The 15,906-nt window shown below is 36.8% G+C and overlaps 1 protein-coding gene across 1 annotated transcript; it reads right to left on the bottom strand.

The window, feature by feature from the left end:
* Window positions 1–7,521: 7,521 nt before the first annotated feature.
* On the bottom strand, window positions 7,522–12,223 carry LOC105793225 (uncharacterized). Its single transcript, XM_012622150.1, has 4 exons — window positions 12,057–12,223; window positions 9,590–9,857; window positions 9,309–9,340; window positions 7,522–7,648 (listed from the first exon to the last, which is right to left on the bottom strand). Exons 1-4 carry the CDS (start codon window positions 12,221–12,223, stop codon window positions 7,522–7,524), a joined length of 594 nt encoding a protein of 197 aa, XP_012477604.1.
* Between the last annotated feature and the right edge of the window lie 3,683 nt (window positions 12,224–15,906).

Genomic DNA, 15,906 nt, shown 5'->3' with positions numbered 1-15,906 from the left:
CTGTCAAAAAATTACAAAATATGTGGCTCAAACCAACACTTCCAAAAAAGAAAGAGACACTGTTTTAAATTCTCTTATTAGGTACAATACTTATACCGAACATAAGGAGCCTATCTACATTTATATCCATATGTTCTTTCTTCTTGTATGAAAACAAACCAAACAAGTTTTAATGAACATAAGAGAAATAGGACTTTGATAATGAAATGATTTTGATACGTCTAAGAACATGTTCACTAGTGGTCCAAAAAACAAACAACCAACCCTCTCGGCGGTCATGACAATCCCGAAGACCAACTCTTTGAAAATCGAGTCTTTTATTGCAGCAAAGGTCGTTTAACTGGCATTCACATGGGTCTAATTTTGTCTTGTCTCCTATCCTATGGAACACCAATCCGACAGTAGGAGAAATGAGAGCTACATTATATCTTCTAGGGGCATAGATGCTGACAACTCTTTGCTCATTCCATTATTACTTCACGTCTTGCAGTGGTAACATTTCCCATTGTATTTTGTACATGTTATTCATAATTTTAATCTCATCTTTTTGTTTTTTTTTTTTATTGCGAAACAAGCTATTGAGGCGTAAAAAACAAGAGCCCAGTCAAAGTTGCTATCACTTAGAGGTTGCTATCACACCTTTCCTTGAAACAATCAAACTCAGATCTTTTCGTAAATGATGTGTGTTTTTTTAGTATTACTTAAAGACATGTAACAAGTTTGATCTTGTAGCACAAGGCTAGCATAGTTAAATAACTAGTTTATTATCTCGTGCAATATATGAGTTCGGTATTATACTATTATGTAATATGTATTTATTTTTATATGAAAATGGTGAATATCATTTTATCCTCTATTATGCTTACAAGTTACAACTAAACTTTAATCTTTATATCCTTTTACCAAAATGATTAAATTTTAGTTTCTATACTTTATTTTTAACATAAATTGGTGCTTATATTTTTATATTAACTAAATAATTAATATTGTTAATTTTTTATTAAAACAATAATTTTAATGTAATATACTGTTTTAATATACTATTATAAATATACTTTTTAATATATTGTTTTAATATCTTTATATATATATACTGTTTTAATATAATGTTTTAACTTTTAATATCTTGTTATAAATATACATTTAATTTGTAACACATTAAATGTTGATGTCTTAATGTATTACAGTGTTACTTGTCAAACATTAAAATATTTAAATCTAAAATAATTACTTACCGCTTTTAATAAAATACTAGAAAACTATGTCTTTAATTGCCCAAAATATTTAAATCTAAAATAATTACTTACCGCTTTTAATAAAATACTAGAAAACTATGTCTTTAATTGCCCAAAATGAAATTTAAAATCCAATATTTTTATGATTAGATGTCGTAAATCGTAATTTACCCACAAATGTAGTGCCATTTTGAAGGTGCATGGCATTGATTAAATTTAAGATTATTTAATTTTAATACATGTATATATATAATTATATATTCAATAACCGTGTTTTAAATAAGATTATTTTTGGATTGCAGGACTTGAGTTTTTATGACTATGGCTAGTTCAAACACTCTTATACCTGTGGACGATGGGTTTAATGAGTATGAAAGTTCTCTCAAACGTCAAAAGTCTACCACTTCAAAGGTGTGGGATGAAATGACAAAGCTTGAATGCGAGAAAAAAATAAATTGAAGGCACAATGTAATCACTGTAAGACTATCTTCTCTACTAAATCTTCTAGTGGAACCTCTCATTTAAGACTTCATCTAAATAGCTATTTGAAAAAAGTTAATAAGGACATCACTCAATACACCATAGCCACTCAGCCATCACCCGAAGGTGTTCCATCTATAAAAAACTACAAGTTTAATGCTGATGAGTGTCGTAAAGCTATTTCTACTTTTCTTGTGTGTGGCAAGCATTCATTTAGGACAATTGAAGAACTGGGCTTTAGATACATGATGAGAATTTCTAGTCCTAATTTTAAGAATATAAGTAGACATACAACTGCTAGGGATGTCCTAATGTATTATGCAAAAGAGAGAGATCGTGTTAAAGAAGAGTTGGCTAAAGCACTTGATTTAATTTGTCTAACTTCCGATAATTGGAACTCGGAGCATACTAATGATGAATATATTTGCATTACTGCTCATTGGGTTGACAAAGATTGGAAGCTACAAAAGAGAATCATAAGGTTTAAAGCTTTATTTCCTCTGTATGATGGTTTGAACATAGCGGATGAACTTGTTTTATGTTTATCTCAATGGGGTATAGATAAGAAAATTTTTAGCATCACTTTGGATAATGCTTCTTATAATGATGTTATGGTTTCTTGTCTTAAAAATCGTTTTCGTGCAAACCGAGCTATTTTGTGTGATGGTGCTTTTTTTCAAGTTAGATGTTGTGCACATATATTGAATCTTATAGTTAAAGTTGGTTTGGAACTTGCTGATGATGTTGTTGGTAAGATTCGAAATGGAATTAGGTACATAAAAAAGTCAGGAATTCGTAGGAAAAGATTTTATGATGTGGCCGACAAAAGTTTTCATTTGAATTTGACCAAAAAGTTGCGTCAAGATGTGTGTGTGAGATGGAATTCTACTTATTTGATGCTTGAATCTTCTCTTTACTATAAAGATGTGCTAGATTATTGGGGTCAACGGAATAAAGATTATCAAATGTTTGCACTTTCTAACGAGGAGTGGAGAAATGATGCTATTCTTTGCAAATTTTTGAAAGTCTTTTATGATGTGACTTGTATTTTTTCTGGTTCTAATTATCCAACGGCCAATCTTTATTTTAGAGGGGTTTGGAAGGTTCACAAGGTCTTGCTTGATACAGTTAAAGGTCCGTATTCATTTTTAACTCCAATGGTTAAGCAAATGCAAGAGAAATTTAATAAGTATTGGGCTGAGTATTCGTTGATATTGTCATGTGCTGCAATTTTAGATCCTCGTTACAAGTTGAATTATGTGCAGTATTGCTTTAATACAATCTATGGTATTCATGCTTCAGATTTTGTTGAGACCATTCTTTGCAATCTTAGACTCTTGTTTGATGAGTATGTTAAGAAATCCAAATCCACGTCTTCTTCTTTGGCCGAGAGTTCTAATGTTTTGGATAAAAATCCTGTTGATTCTGGTTTGGATGGACACAATGATAATAGTGCTGATTTTGTGGGATATTTTGATGAGAGTGATGATTATAAACGGTATTTAAATGAATCTAGCACTAGGAGTGAGAAGTCACTGTTAGACATTTATTTGGAAGAACCGGAGCTTGAGTTGAATAGTCAAATAGATGTTTTAGATTATTGGAGCAAAAGTTCAGTTCGATACAATGAGCTTTCATTATTGGCTCGTGATCTTTTGGCAATTCCAATATCGACTGTAGCTTCCGAATCGGCTTAGCATGGGTAAGAAAGTTATCACACCTTTGAGGAGTTCACTTAAGCCAAAAACGGTTCAAGCCATTGTTTGCTTGGATGATTGGATGCGAGCTAAGGGATTTTCAGCAGGTAATTATGATTCTCGTTTTATTGTTCGATTTTTTTCTTATTTTTTCATCAATTTGATTATCTAATTATTTATTCTTATTTCATGTTAGAAATTAGTTGCAAAAAGGACGATGAGGACGATGACGACAATGACGACGATGACGACGATGAGGATGATGATGTTTCTTCGGTAGCTTTTTAAGATACTTTCTTTCTAAATGTTTAGAATTTCATTTAGCTTACAATTTATATTTTGTTATGAAATTAAATATGTTGATGGATTAATGTATGAATATTATGGTTTGTTGCTTAATTTTCCAAAGTCATTTTGGACTTTGGAGGTATGTGTACTTGTGGGGTTTAACTTATGTTTTCTTATCTCAAAGATAGTTTGAAGAAAAATTAGAGATTTAGTAAATGATAAAACTCAAATTGATTTAATATGATTTAAAAGCAATGATATTATGCATAGATAATATTTAAATTAATTATGTTATTATGTTATTAATTTAAATTAATTAAATTAAATGTTTTTTTGACTTAAAACTTAAAAGCAATAATGAATATTTAAATTAATTATGTTATTATGCAATATGCATAGATAATATGTTGCTTTTTGCCCAATGATAATATCTTGCTAGTCCTTATTACTTGTATAATCATTTTATTTTTATTCTCTTTTTTAAGAATTGATTGTTATGTCACAAATGTGTAATTATATACAATTAAAGAACATTTAAATTCAATTAGTTGGTAATTTTTAAACAACTCTAGTGGACATGAGGTTCATTATTTATTAAGAATCAAAACTTAGAGTGTATTAGTGTAATACTACATCAATTCTAACATAAATTTTATAGATAACATGATGAAAGCTATTATTTTAATTTTTTTTCATTATATACAAAAAAATATAATTTGATATTTGATATAATTTTAATAACAATTAGTTTTAACTTTTAAGTTCAAAAAATAAAATAAAAAAATAAAACGGGTTGGGTCGGTAGGCCGAAGCTTCATATTTTTCCAGTAGGGCACTGGCTACATATCGAGCCCATATTTTGGTGGTAGGGCTCAGGCCTAGTAACTAGTAAGCGGGCTGAAAATTTTTTTGAACCCGGCCCGGCCCATGAGCACCTCTAATCCTTGCCCTCCAAAACACTGCGTTCCATCATGGATCGAAATGAAACCAGTAGAAAATTATATGGCGAAAATTAAAGTAAAAAAAGGACTAGATTGAACCACGGCACAAAAGCAGAGGGATTAGGTGCGCAAATATCCCTCCTCATGCCAAAACGCGCGAATCTAGCCGCATTTGGGTTGGGTCATCGGTCGCACCTCTAAACTGTGTCATATTTGGGGCCAGTGAAACAGACCCAAACGAAGCCGTTTTATGAATATTACAAAACCCTAAAAAAAACCTCAAACATCAGATTAATCCCCCAACCCTATGCGAAGAAAAAAAACCCTAGGAGCCCACCCCAAATGCTGCGCCGTTCTTGCGCCCTCGATCTCCACTGAAGCTCTGATTACGACGGAGAAGGTCGAAGATTCGACAGTCCCGACGACAAGGTATGTACTCTTCCTTTTCTTTCTTTTTTGTTGTTTCGCAAAAAGAAAAGGAATAGAAATCAAAAGTAATGAAAAAAAAAGAGGAAAAAAAGAAAAATAGCTTAAATTGGTTTTCACCTTCAGAATTGTTAAGTGATTTTCTTTTTCTCAGTGTGCGTAAAAAAACTACAATGGCCTTTTGTCTGATTTTATAGCCAAATATTCAAAAATGAAAATAATGAAACAATACAATGTTTTTTCCTTCTCTGTTGCACTGTTTTCGTCCTATTTGCAGGTACGACATACGGAGGTAGTGGACGTGGCGTGTAGGGTGGCCAGCTGGAGGCGCGTGGAGGCGTTACATGTATAGGGAGTGGCTCGGTTGCAGCGCAGGGGCTATTAGGGTTTCTGGCTTCTGTTTTTATGTTGGGCCGCGTTATAGTTGGGCCAGGGTATTTGGTTAGCGAGCTAGGTGTTGGGTTTAGGTCTGGGCTTGGGTTTCTGTTAATTGGGTTGTTTTATTTATGTAGATGGACTTTTAACTTTTTTTCTTTTATATGGGTTTTATTTATGGGCCGGGCAATAATTGGGTCTTACAGCTGCCCCTATTTGCTCGTTGTCGTGTAACGGGAATGGAGTAAAGACCCTAGAAATGGCCAATTTTGCCCAATCGTGCTTGGACCTTGGTGCTCCTATTTTTCAAGTAGCCTCATTCCGCCTATTGCATCTTAAGAGGTATAGGAATTGGTGCTTTGATCCACTCCACTATAACGTTTGGGAGATAGGATTTGTAATTTGTAATCTTCTCAAGAGAACAAATTTTGCTATCTTTAGTCTGCTCTACTACAACTTCAGAGAGATAAGACTGGTAGCTTCAACTCATTCTAATGTAATTTCAAGGAAATAAGGTCTGATGCGATCTGCTCTATTGCAACTTCAGAGAGATAAGATCCATCATTTTAATCTGCTCCACTGCAACTTAAGGGAGATAGGATTTATAACTTCAATCTGCTCCACTGCAACTTTCAAGGAGATAAGACTTGTTTTTTCAACTTTGACGCCAGGGAGATAAGATTCGTTGCCTTCAGCTTTAATCTGCTTTGCTACAACACTAGGGAAACAAGATTCTCTACCTTCAGCTTTAATCTGTTCCACTGTAATGCCAAAGAGATAGGATTTGCTTTCCTAAACTTTAATCTGCTCCATTTCAGCTTTAATCTATTCCACTACAACGCCAGGGAAACAAGATTCGCTACCTTTAGCTCTAATCTGTTCCACTGTAATGCCAGGGAAATAAGATCCGTTGTCTTCGATCTGCTCTACTACTGCTTAGGAAGACAGGATCTACAATCTTTAACCTACTCTACTACAAACTCAGAGAGGCAAGGCTGGTGTTTTCGATCTGCTTCACTGCCAATATAGGAAGACAAAATATGTTATCTTCAGTCTGTTCCGCTGCAAACTCAGGGAGGCAAGGTTGGTTTTTCGATCTACTATGCTGCCAATACAAGAAGACAAGATCTGTTATCTTCAGTCTGCTTTGCTGCAAACTCAGGGAGGCAAGGCTGGTGTCTTCGATCTACTTCGTTGCCAATACAGAAAGACAAGATCTGTTATCTTCAGTCTGCTCTGCTGCAAACTCAGGGAGGCAAGGCTGGTGTCTTCGATCTACTTTGCTGCCAATACATAAAGACAAGATCTGCTGCAAACTCAAGGAGGCAAGACTGGTGTTTTTGATCTGCTTCACTGCCAGTACAGGAAGATGAGATCTGTTATCTTCAGTCTCCTCTACTGTAAACTGAGGGAGGCAAGATTGGTGTCTTCGATCTACTTCGCTGCCAATACAGGAAGACAAGATCTATTATCTTTAGTCTGCTCTGCTGCAAACTCAAGGAGGCAAGGCTGGTGTCATTGATCTACTTCGCTGCCAATATAGGAAGATAAGATCTGTTATCTTCAGTCTACTCCGTTGCAAACTCATGGAGGCAAGGCTGGTGTCTTCGATCTACTTCGCTGCCAATATAGGAAGATAAGATCTGTTATCTTCAGTCTGCTCTACTGCAACTTCAGGGAGATAAGACTTGCAACTTCAATCTGCTCCACTGCAACTTTAGGAAGATAGGATTATTGGCTTTAATCTGCTCCATTGCAACTTCAAGGAGATAAGATTCGCCATCTTCTTTAATCCATTCCACTATAACTTCAGTGGTATAGGATTTGTGGTTTCACCGATCTGTTCTGGGGAACATAACCTGTAGAATCCATTTCATGGTCGTATTTATGCCTAGTGATTAGGATGTTATGATCAGAATGAATCAAAATTTCCTAACCAGATGTGTATGCATGAATGCAAAATGTCATGAAAATGATATATTAATGTTTGAGTTGTTATTGCTCTTTTTCATTAAGGCCTCATTACCAACATATCAGAATGCTATCTTCTTCGGCTGGTAACACTATAATCTTTAAGGTTCAATCCACTGTACCTTTGAGACATAAAATTTGAACCATCTTCCTCCCACTGAGTATAAGATCTGGCTCTTTCACAATCCTCTCCCACTGCAATTCAAGGGTACAAGATCTGAATCTCTTTGGTCTCCTACACCATTCCAGGGTGTCGTACCAAATGTTTATGCACAATTGTAGAACTTTCTCTTCCAAGAAACCTCTTCTTATCACTCGGTGATCATTTCTTGTTTGTTCATTGAAGCTTTGTCACCAGCACGACATCTTATCATTTTGTTCAATATTTTGACAACAAAATCGAATGGATAGTCTTAATTTAAACTTTTCCTTCTTAGATATTTCAACCTTTAAACTTGGTGCGTTCTAAACAATAGTCCTGTTCAGGTTCCTGTATTATTTAGAAACTTCTAGAGTAATATGCAAAACTTCCCTTGTGAAAGTATTATTAGTCCATTAATCATTATTCCAATGCAACATGCTTGCAAAAGATCATAACGATAGATAAAATAGGATTGGTTTGGAAGCATGACTCGAAATGGATAAATTATCAAAGAGAGTAAGAATAACAAAGGAATTGATTGGGAACACATATCTTGAAAGAGAATGAAGTATTCCAAGAACAATAAATTCAATATAAATAGTATGAAGACTAGGTGCCCCAAATATCGCATCTTGAACTTCTCTGTACAAACTTTCTAAAGACCATTCTGAGTTTGACATATGTTTAGGAGATCTATAGTACTCTGTCGATGCCCCAAGATGTCGCCTACCCTTTCCTGTTGATTCAAGTATAACAAGATCATCACATGCCCCAATCTGATCAAAATTCGAGTTGCTCTGATCACCTCATGCCCCATTCTGATTAAGATTCGAACCGCTCTAATCATCCCATGCCCCATTCTAATCAAGATTCGAGCCGCCCTTTTCAAGTTTTCAACTCAAATCCCATTTGGTCTCAAGGTGCCCTTTGCAGGTTTTCACCTTGGCCTCTCTATTTTACTTTTTTCATTTTTTTTAAAACTCAAAGCGCCCTTTACGGGTTTTCACCTTGGTCTTTTTTCCTTCAAGTGAAGTATTTCTTGACTGAATCTGAGTTTACAAGATTTGGCAGGTTTTTACCATCCATCCCACTCAAAATCAAAGCTCCTCCGAAAAAGGCCTTCTTTACAACATAAGTACCTTCCCAATTTGGCATCCATTTCCCTCTAAAATCCTTTTGTAGAGGAAGAATCTTTTTCAACACTAAGTCCCTTTCATGGAATTCTCTGGGACGAACCTTTTTGTTGTAGGCTCGCATCATTCGCTTTTGGTACATCTGATCGTGCTGAATAGTTTTTAGCCTTTTTTCTTCTATAAGGTTCAACTGATCATATCGAGATAGGATCCATTCTACTTCATCCAACTTTAGCTCAGTGAATACCCGGAGAGAAGGAATTTTGACTTCAATTGGTAAAACAGCCTCTATCCCATAAACCAAAGAGAAAGGCGTTACCCCGGTGGAGGTTCTGATAGACGTTCGATAAGCAGAGAGAGCAAATGGTAATTTTTCATACCAGTATTTATAAGTCTCAGTCATTTTCACCATAATTTTCTTGATGTTTTTGTTGGCTGCCTCCACTGCACCATTCATTTTTGGGCAATACGGTGATGAATTATGGTGTCTGATTTTGAATTGACTGCAGACCTTTGCTATTGTGCTGTTGTTCAAATTCAGTGCATTGTCAGATATGATTCTTTCAGACATTCCATATCGACATATGATCTTCTTTTTCAAAAATTTACTAACTGCTAACTTTGTGACATTAGCATAAGAAGCAGCTTCCACCTATTTAGCGAAATAATCAATAACCATGAAGATGAAACAATGCCCATTAAAAGCCTTTAGTGATATTGGCCCGATGATATCCATACCCCACATTTAGAAAGGCCATGGAGAAGTCATAACGTGAAGAGGTGAAGGAGGTGCATGTATTTTGTTCCCATAAATTTGGCATTTATGGCACTTATTGGCATAATTGATGCAATCTCCTTCCATGGTGGACCAATAGTACCCGAATCTCATGATCTGTCTTACCATTGTGAAACCATTGACGTGCGTTCCGCAGATACTCTCATGGACTTCTTCCAAAATTTTATTGGCCTCTACAGCATTCACACATCTCAATAGTACTCGATCCTTTCCCCTCTTATATAAAATCTCTCCATATAAGATGTAGTCAATGGTGAGCCTCCTCAATGTCCTCTTGTCATTCTCTGTTGCCTGATTAGGGTACTCACAATTCTTCACATATCGCAGTATATCTCGGTACTGAGGATGGTCATCATTTTCCTCTTCCTTAATACTGTAGCAATGAGCCGGGGTCTCATAAATGCTTATTTGAATAGGCTTTATGTCTTCTAGTTTGTTCACTTAAATCACAGAGGCTAAGGTAGCCAAAGCATCAGCCATCTGATTTTTTTCTCGTGGGAGATAGTAAAAAGTGATATTGTCAAACTCCTCGATCAACTCCAAAGCCAATCTCCGATAACAGATTAATTTTGGGTCTCTCGTTTTCCATTCCCCTTTGAGCTGGTATATCACCAATGTCGAGTCTCCGTATACCTCTAGTATCTTAATTTTTTGCTCCATGGCTGCCTGGATACCCATGATGCAAGCTTCATATTCAGCCATGTTATTGGTGCAATCAAAATCCAATTTACTGGTAAAAGGATAATGATCTCCATTAGGGGATAGAAGGACTGCCCCAATCCCATTACCTACAGCATTCGAAGCTCCATTGAAGTTTAGCTTTCAAGGATGATTTTCTTGAGAATCTGCTTCAGCAGTTGCCACGCACATCAAGTCTTCATTCGGGAAATCAAAATCCATAGGCTCATAGTCTTCTAGACCTTTACTAGACAAAAAGTCTGCTATCGCACTCCCTTTGACAGCCTTCTAATTTACATATACTATATCAAACTCGTAGAGTAAAATTTGCCATCTAGCCATCCTCCCATTCAACACAGTTGACTCTATCATATACTTTTAAGGGTCTAACTTTGAAATTAGCCAAGTCGTATGGTAGAGCATGTATTGCCTCAATCTCCGTGTAGTCCAGATCAGGGCACAACATAATTTTTCAATGGGCGAATATCTCATTTCACAGTCAGTAAATTTCTTACTGAGATAGTATATCGCCTTCTCGTTCCTCCCCGTCTCATCATGTTGACCTAGAATACATCCCATGGAATGGTCAAACACCATTAAATACAGGATCGTTAGTTTATCTGGACTAGGTGGTGACAGCACTAGGGTGCTGGACAAATACTATTTTACTCTCCCAAAAGCTTTCTGACATTCTTCATCCCATACACCTGAGTTATGCTTTTTAAGGAGACGAAATATAGGATCACACTTCTCAGTTAGTTGTGAGATGAACCGTGCTATGTAATTTAGTATCCCTAGAAATCCCCTAACTTCTTTTTGAGTACGTGGGGGAGGCAATTCTTGAATAGCATTGACTTTATCTAGGTCAATTTCAATCCCTTTTTCACTGAATACAAACCCTAGAAGCTTTCCTGATCATATCCTCAGGAAATATCTTAATTTGGTTATACCCCGAGAAACCGTCCATGAAGGAAAATAGTGAGTGCCCTACCGTGTTGTCCACTAGGGTGTCGATGTGAGGCAAGGGAAAATTATCTTTCGGGCTAGCCTTATTCAAATATCTGTAATCTGCACACATTCGTACATTCTCATCTTTCTTAGGGACGGGTACGATATTGGCCACCCATTCTGAGTATTTGACTACTTGTAGGAACCCAGCATCGAATTGCTTTTGAACTTCCTTCTTTATTTTCAGTACAACATCAGGCCTCATTCTCCGGAGTTTTTACTGAACTGGGTTGCAATCCTCTTTTATAGGAAGACGATGTACTACAATGTCGGTATTTAACCCAGGCATATCCTGGTATGACCATGCGAAGACGTCCTTGAACTCTTAAAGTAACTCAATGAAGTCTCGTTTTGCTTCTTCAGTTATGCAGGTTCCAATCTTCACCACATTTCCCTCCTCCAAAGTCATAGTCTCCACCGTTTCCTTATGAGGTAGGATTTGTTTCTCCTCCCACTCTACCATCCTCAACAAGTCCGGAGATAGGCTACAATCTATGTTCTTTTCAAAGTCATGAGATCCTTCCAAATACATGTCTCGTTCAAAAAGATTTTTCGAGTCTATAGCAGAGTCACTCATGTCATTGATATCTAGGGACCTATTATAGATACTAAGGAATATACAAAGAATGTATGAATTTAAGAATACTTATTTGTATGTTATGATTATGAATTAACGAAATAATGATCTGGAAGAAAATCCAAGAGAATGAAAGAATCCAAACTGATTATTCATACAAAAATAATGAAAGATTCTTAAAAGAATATCTGCTCAAAATAATTGCAAAGATGTATTCCATTAAAATAATAATGTTCAGACATATGCCCGTTTCACAAAGAAGTTCTTATTGTCTCTAGGTTAAAACAACAAGTATGTTCTAAATATTACTCTGAGAAAGCTCTAAAAACTTCAGGTATTTCTTCTACAGTCCAATTATTTAGAGAACTCCCAGGTTCATAAGGATGGATATCTAACATAGTCCCTTCTTCATTTGTATCTTCATGTATGGCATTAATGTGAACATTTTCCAACCTCTCTTCAATGCTTTCTTCCATCGGTATCCTTCTTCCCAGATGAATGATCCCCCCTAGTACAAAGGTCTTGGATATGTGGGGAATTATCATTGGTTCTCTTTTAATTTCCTCCCCACTTAGGCGTGCATTTCTTCTTTCTTACCTTTTTTCTAGCTCATTCATTCTCTGCCTTATGTCTGACTTATATCCTAAACCAAAGCGATCTTGTTTTTCTTTCAGCACCAGAGCCTCAATTCTTCTTTGGAGACACCTCTCTAATCCTCTTCCGGTTAAGGCTCCTTTCTCCACCAATAATTGTAACCCCATCTTCGTAATCTTAGATATTTTTTGCATTGGAATTTTGCCCCCTCAGAAATAAATGTTGCGTTTAAAAACTCCAAAGATTGAAAGGAGCATTCAACTGCTTCATCATTAATTTCCACGTACAACGCATTATTAGCTACGACTGCTATAAAATCCTCTTCAACATTTATTGTCACCAGCCGACCTTCTGACACCAACTTTAACTTCTGATGTAACGATGATGGTACAACCCCCGCTAAATACATCCACGGCCTCCCTAATAAACAATTATAGGAGGGTTTGATATCCATTACAAGAAAATCCACCTTGTAGATAGTTGGACCGATCAATAAGGGTATCTCGATTCTTCCTATGACCTTTCTTTCTGTGCCATCAAATGCCCTCACTATATTTTGGCATGTCTTCATATGCGAACTATCCACAGGCAGTCTGTTAAGTGTGGATAGGGGCAATACATTCAATGCTGACCCGTTATCTATCAAAACTCTTGGTAAGGTATACCCTTTGCATCGAGTGGTAATATGCAGAGCTTTAATGGACCCCATACCCTCAGGTGGTATTTCGTCGTCGTTAAAGAAGATAAAGTTATCGACGCTTATGTTGTTGACCAGCCGATCTAGTTTATTGCTAGAGATATCATTGGCCACATATGTTTCATTCAACACTTTCATCAATGCCCTTCGATGCACCTTTGAAATCAAGAGCAAGGCTAGCACAGATATGCTAGCCGGTTGTTTATGCAGTTGTTTCACAACACTATATTCATTGTGTTTTAGGAATTTAAGGAATTCCTTGGCTTCTTCCTCTTTTACTGGCTCGGTAACAGGTAATATAGGCTTGGTTGCTTTCTCCTTCTTTTGCTCCATCACTATGGTCTTTCCTTTTAAAGGCTCGGTTGGAGGACTTATCAAATCGTAGCATTTCCCACTATACGTATAAGAACCTATGCCCTGATCCTCTTTTACAGTATTGGCTGAAAGTTTCCTTCCTTGAATAGTTGTGTTACACTCATAGTTCTACGGGACTTTCTTGTTATCCTTGTAAGAGAAGGCTGCGGGTTTCTGAATTATTATCTTTGGCATTACTGGTACTCCCGCCTCATTATTCTTTGGTCGTGAGATGATTACCACATGATGATTTACTTTTGAAACCCTTATCGTTGATTCCGATGCGCATATGCTTCCTCCTTCCTTGACTTCTTCGTAAAACTCTATTTCCTTATCATCTATCATTCCCTGAACCAAGGCTCTGAATTCTATGCACTCTTGGATCTCATGTCCTTCTTCATGGTGGAACTCACAATAGTTTCTCGTCTCCTTGCAGCTCCCTTCTAAATTCGAACTAATTAACCCCCTTTCTAGCATTTTCTTCCAGACCCATTTCAAAGGAGTTCTTACTTTTGCAATATCTGCCTTAATTTTTCTCCCCATGCTTCCACTTATCATGTTTACCCCATTATCAGTATGATTAGGTAATGGATTTTCTGTGCTGGGCGAATCATCAAACTTGACAACGCCCATCCTGATTAGCCTTTCAACCATCCTTTTGAAGGCTGTGCAATTTTCTATGGAATACCTCTAATCCCCGCATGATAGTCGCATTGTGCATTCGCGTCATACCATTTAGGGTACAGAGGTTGTAGGGGTTCTAAGTAGAAAGGGGAAACAACGTGTGCATCGAACAATCTTTGACACAACTCCCTATACGGCATTGGAATTGGCGTGAAATAGGGCTTCTCAGTGTTTTGTCTTGTGCTGGATTCTTGTCTTGATGGACCTTGTTGGTTAGTACCCGCTTTTCTTGGCTGGTTTACTGTAATCGATTTCGAGTAACCCTTGTTATATGTACTCATTTTGTTCACCTCATTCTCCTTTTTCTTTGAAGCCGACCTTCGCTTACCTTCTCTAGCGTCAATCTTCCCACTCTTTATGGCGCTTTCAATCATTTCATCATTCATAACTATATCAGAAAAGCTTTTTGTGGCAGTTCCTAAAATATTTGTGATAAACGGTGCCTTTAGTGTGTTAATAAAGAGCATTGTCATTTCTCTTTCTAGGAGTGGTGGCTGAACTTGGACGGCAATCTCCTTCCACCTTCGTGCGTATTGCCTAAAAATTTCATTCGGCTTCTTTTCCATATTTTGCAGGGTGATTCTATCAGGGATCATATCTGCTACATGACTGTACTGCTTTATGAATGCTTGTGCTACATCCCTCCAAGAACTAATCTAGGTACGGCTTAATTGATTGTACCTCTTAGATGCTACCCCTGTGAGGCTATCTTGAAAGCAATGTATAAACAGTTGATCATTGTTAACGTATCCAATCATACGCCTACAAAATATGGTAATATGAGCTTCAGGGCAACTGGTCCTATTATATTTCTCAAATTCTGGCATTTTGAATTTGTAGGGGAATACCAAATTCGGGACCAGGCTCAAATCTTTGGCATCAATCCCATGATAATTCTCGGTGCTTTCCATTGCCCTAAATTTTTCTTCGAGCTATTTACCCCTTTCCTCTAGTTGTTTTGACAATTTTCCTTTGTTTTCTCTTTTTTAGCCACTTCGTCGAAATTAGGGATAACTGGATTAATAGGGTTATCTCCAGGGTTAGAGCCTACTCTGACTTGGAAGTTCATTGGTATTGAGGTACCAACCTAAAATTGCTGAGGCCTGATTGTGACAGAAGATTTACGCGGGTGCACCTTAGCTTGGATCTGCACATGTGGAAGGGTAAAGCTTGGAGGATAGAGAGGTCCATCATTGTCTCATTCTTCAGCATTAGCCATAGGGCCCTTTCCTTTATCATTCGCCCCAGCCAATAGTTGGGTCAGTTGGGCCATCATATTTTTTTGAGATTCCAGTATCTTTTCCATTATATCTTGCTGAATTTTATCTAACTGCTCTCGCACTCGTAGCTGAAGTCGGTCTTGCATCTCCTTTTGGAATTGTTCAAGTTTTTCCAATCTTTGATCCATGTCTTTGGTTTTTACTCGAGTACCGTAATGCTGCTTGGTTGGTTGGTTAGTTGGTTAGTTTCCAGATTAACTGAGGAATAATTTTAATCGATTAGGCTCTTTTGATGGATTTTAATGCATATGATGTCATGTAATGCAAATGCATGAAATGAATGCAAAAAGGCGTCGATTCTAATGCAAAAAGGCATCTTTACATAAGATGGACTACAAATATGGTCTTTCCCTAATGCTCAGAACTCTAATCTTCCTAAGAATGAGGCTAACTTTTGTCCCTGATTTGATTCCAACTCATACTTTACGCTCAGCGTATCGGCTTGCACTGCTAAAGTCTGCAAGTGATCAGCTACCTCTCGAATTTGAACCACAGCTTCTCCCATATTATGATCTCTGTTTCTAACTAGATTCTGAAAATAGTGAAGTTG

This window comes from Gossypium raimondii, chromosome 8 (assembly GCF_025698545.1).
Source record: "Gossypium raimondii isolate GPD5lz chromosome 8, ASM2569854v1, whole genome shotgun sequence".
Lineage (NCBI taxonomy): Eukaryota > Viridiplantae > Streptophyta > Magnoliopsida > Malvales > Malvaceae > Gossypium > Gossypium raimondii.
The sequence above is the reverse complement of the archived record's forward strand: the minus strand, read 5'-3'. Positions and strand labels throughout refer to the sequence as shown.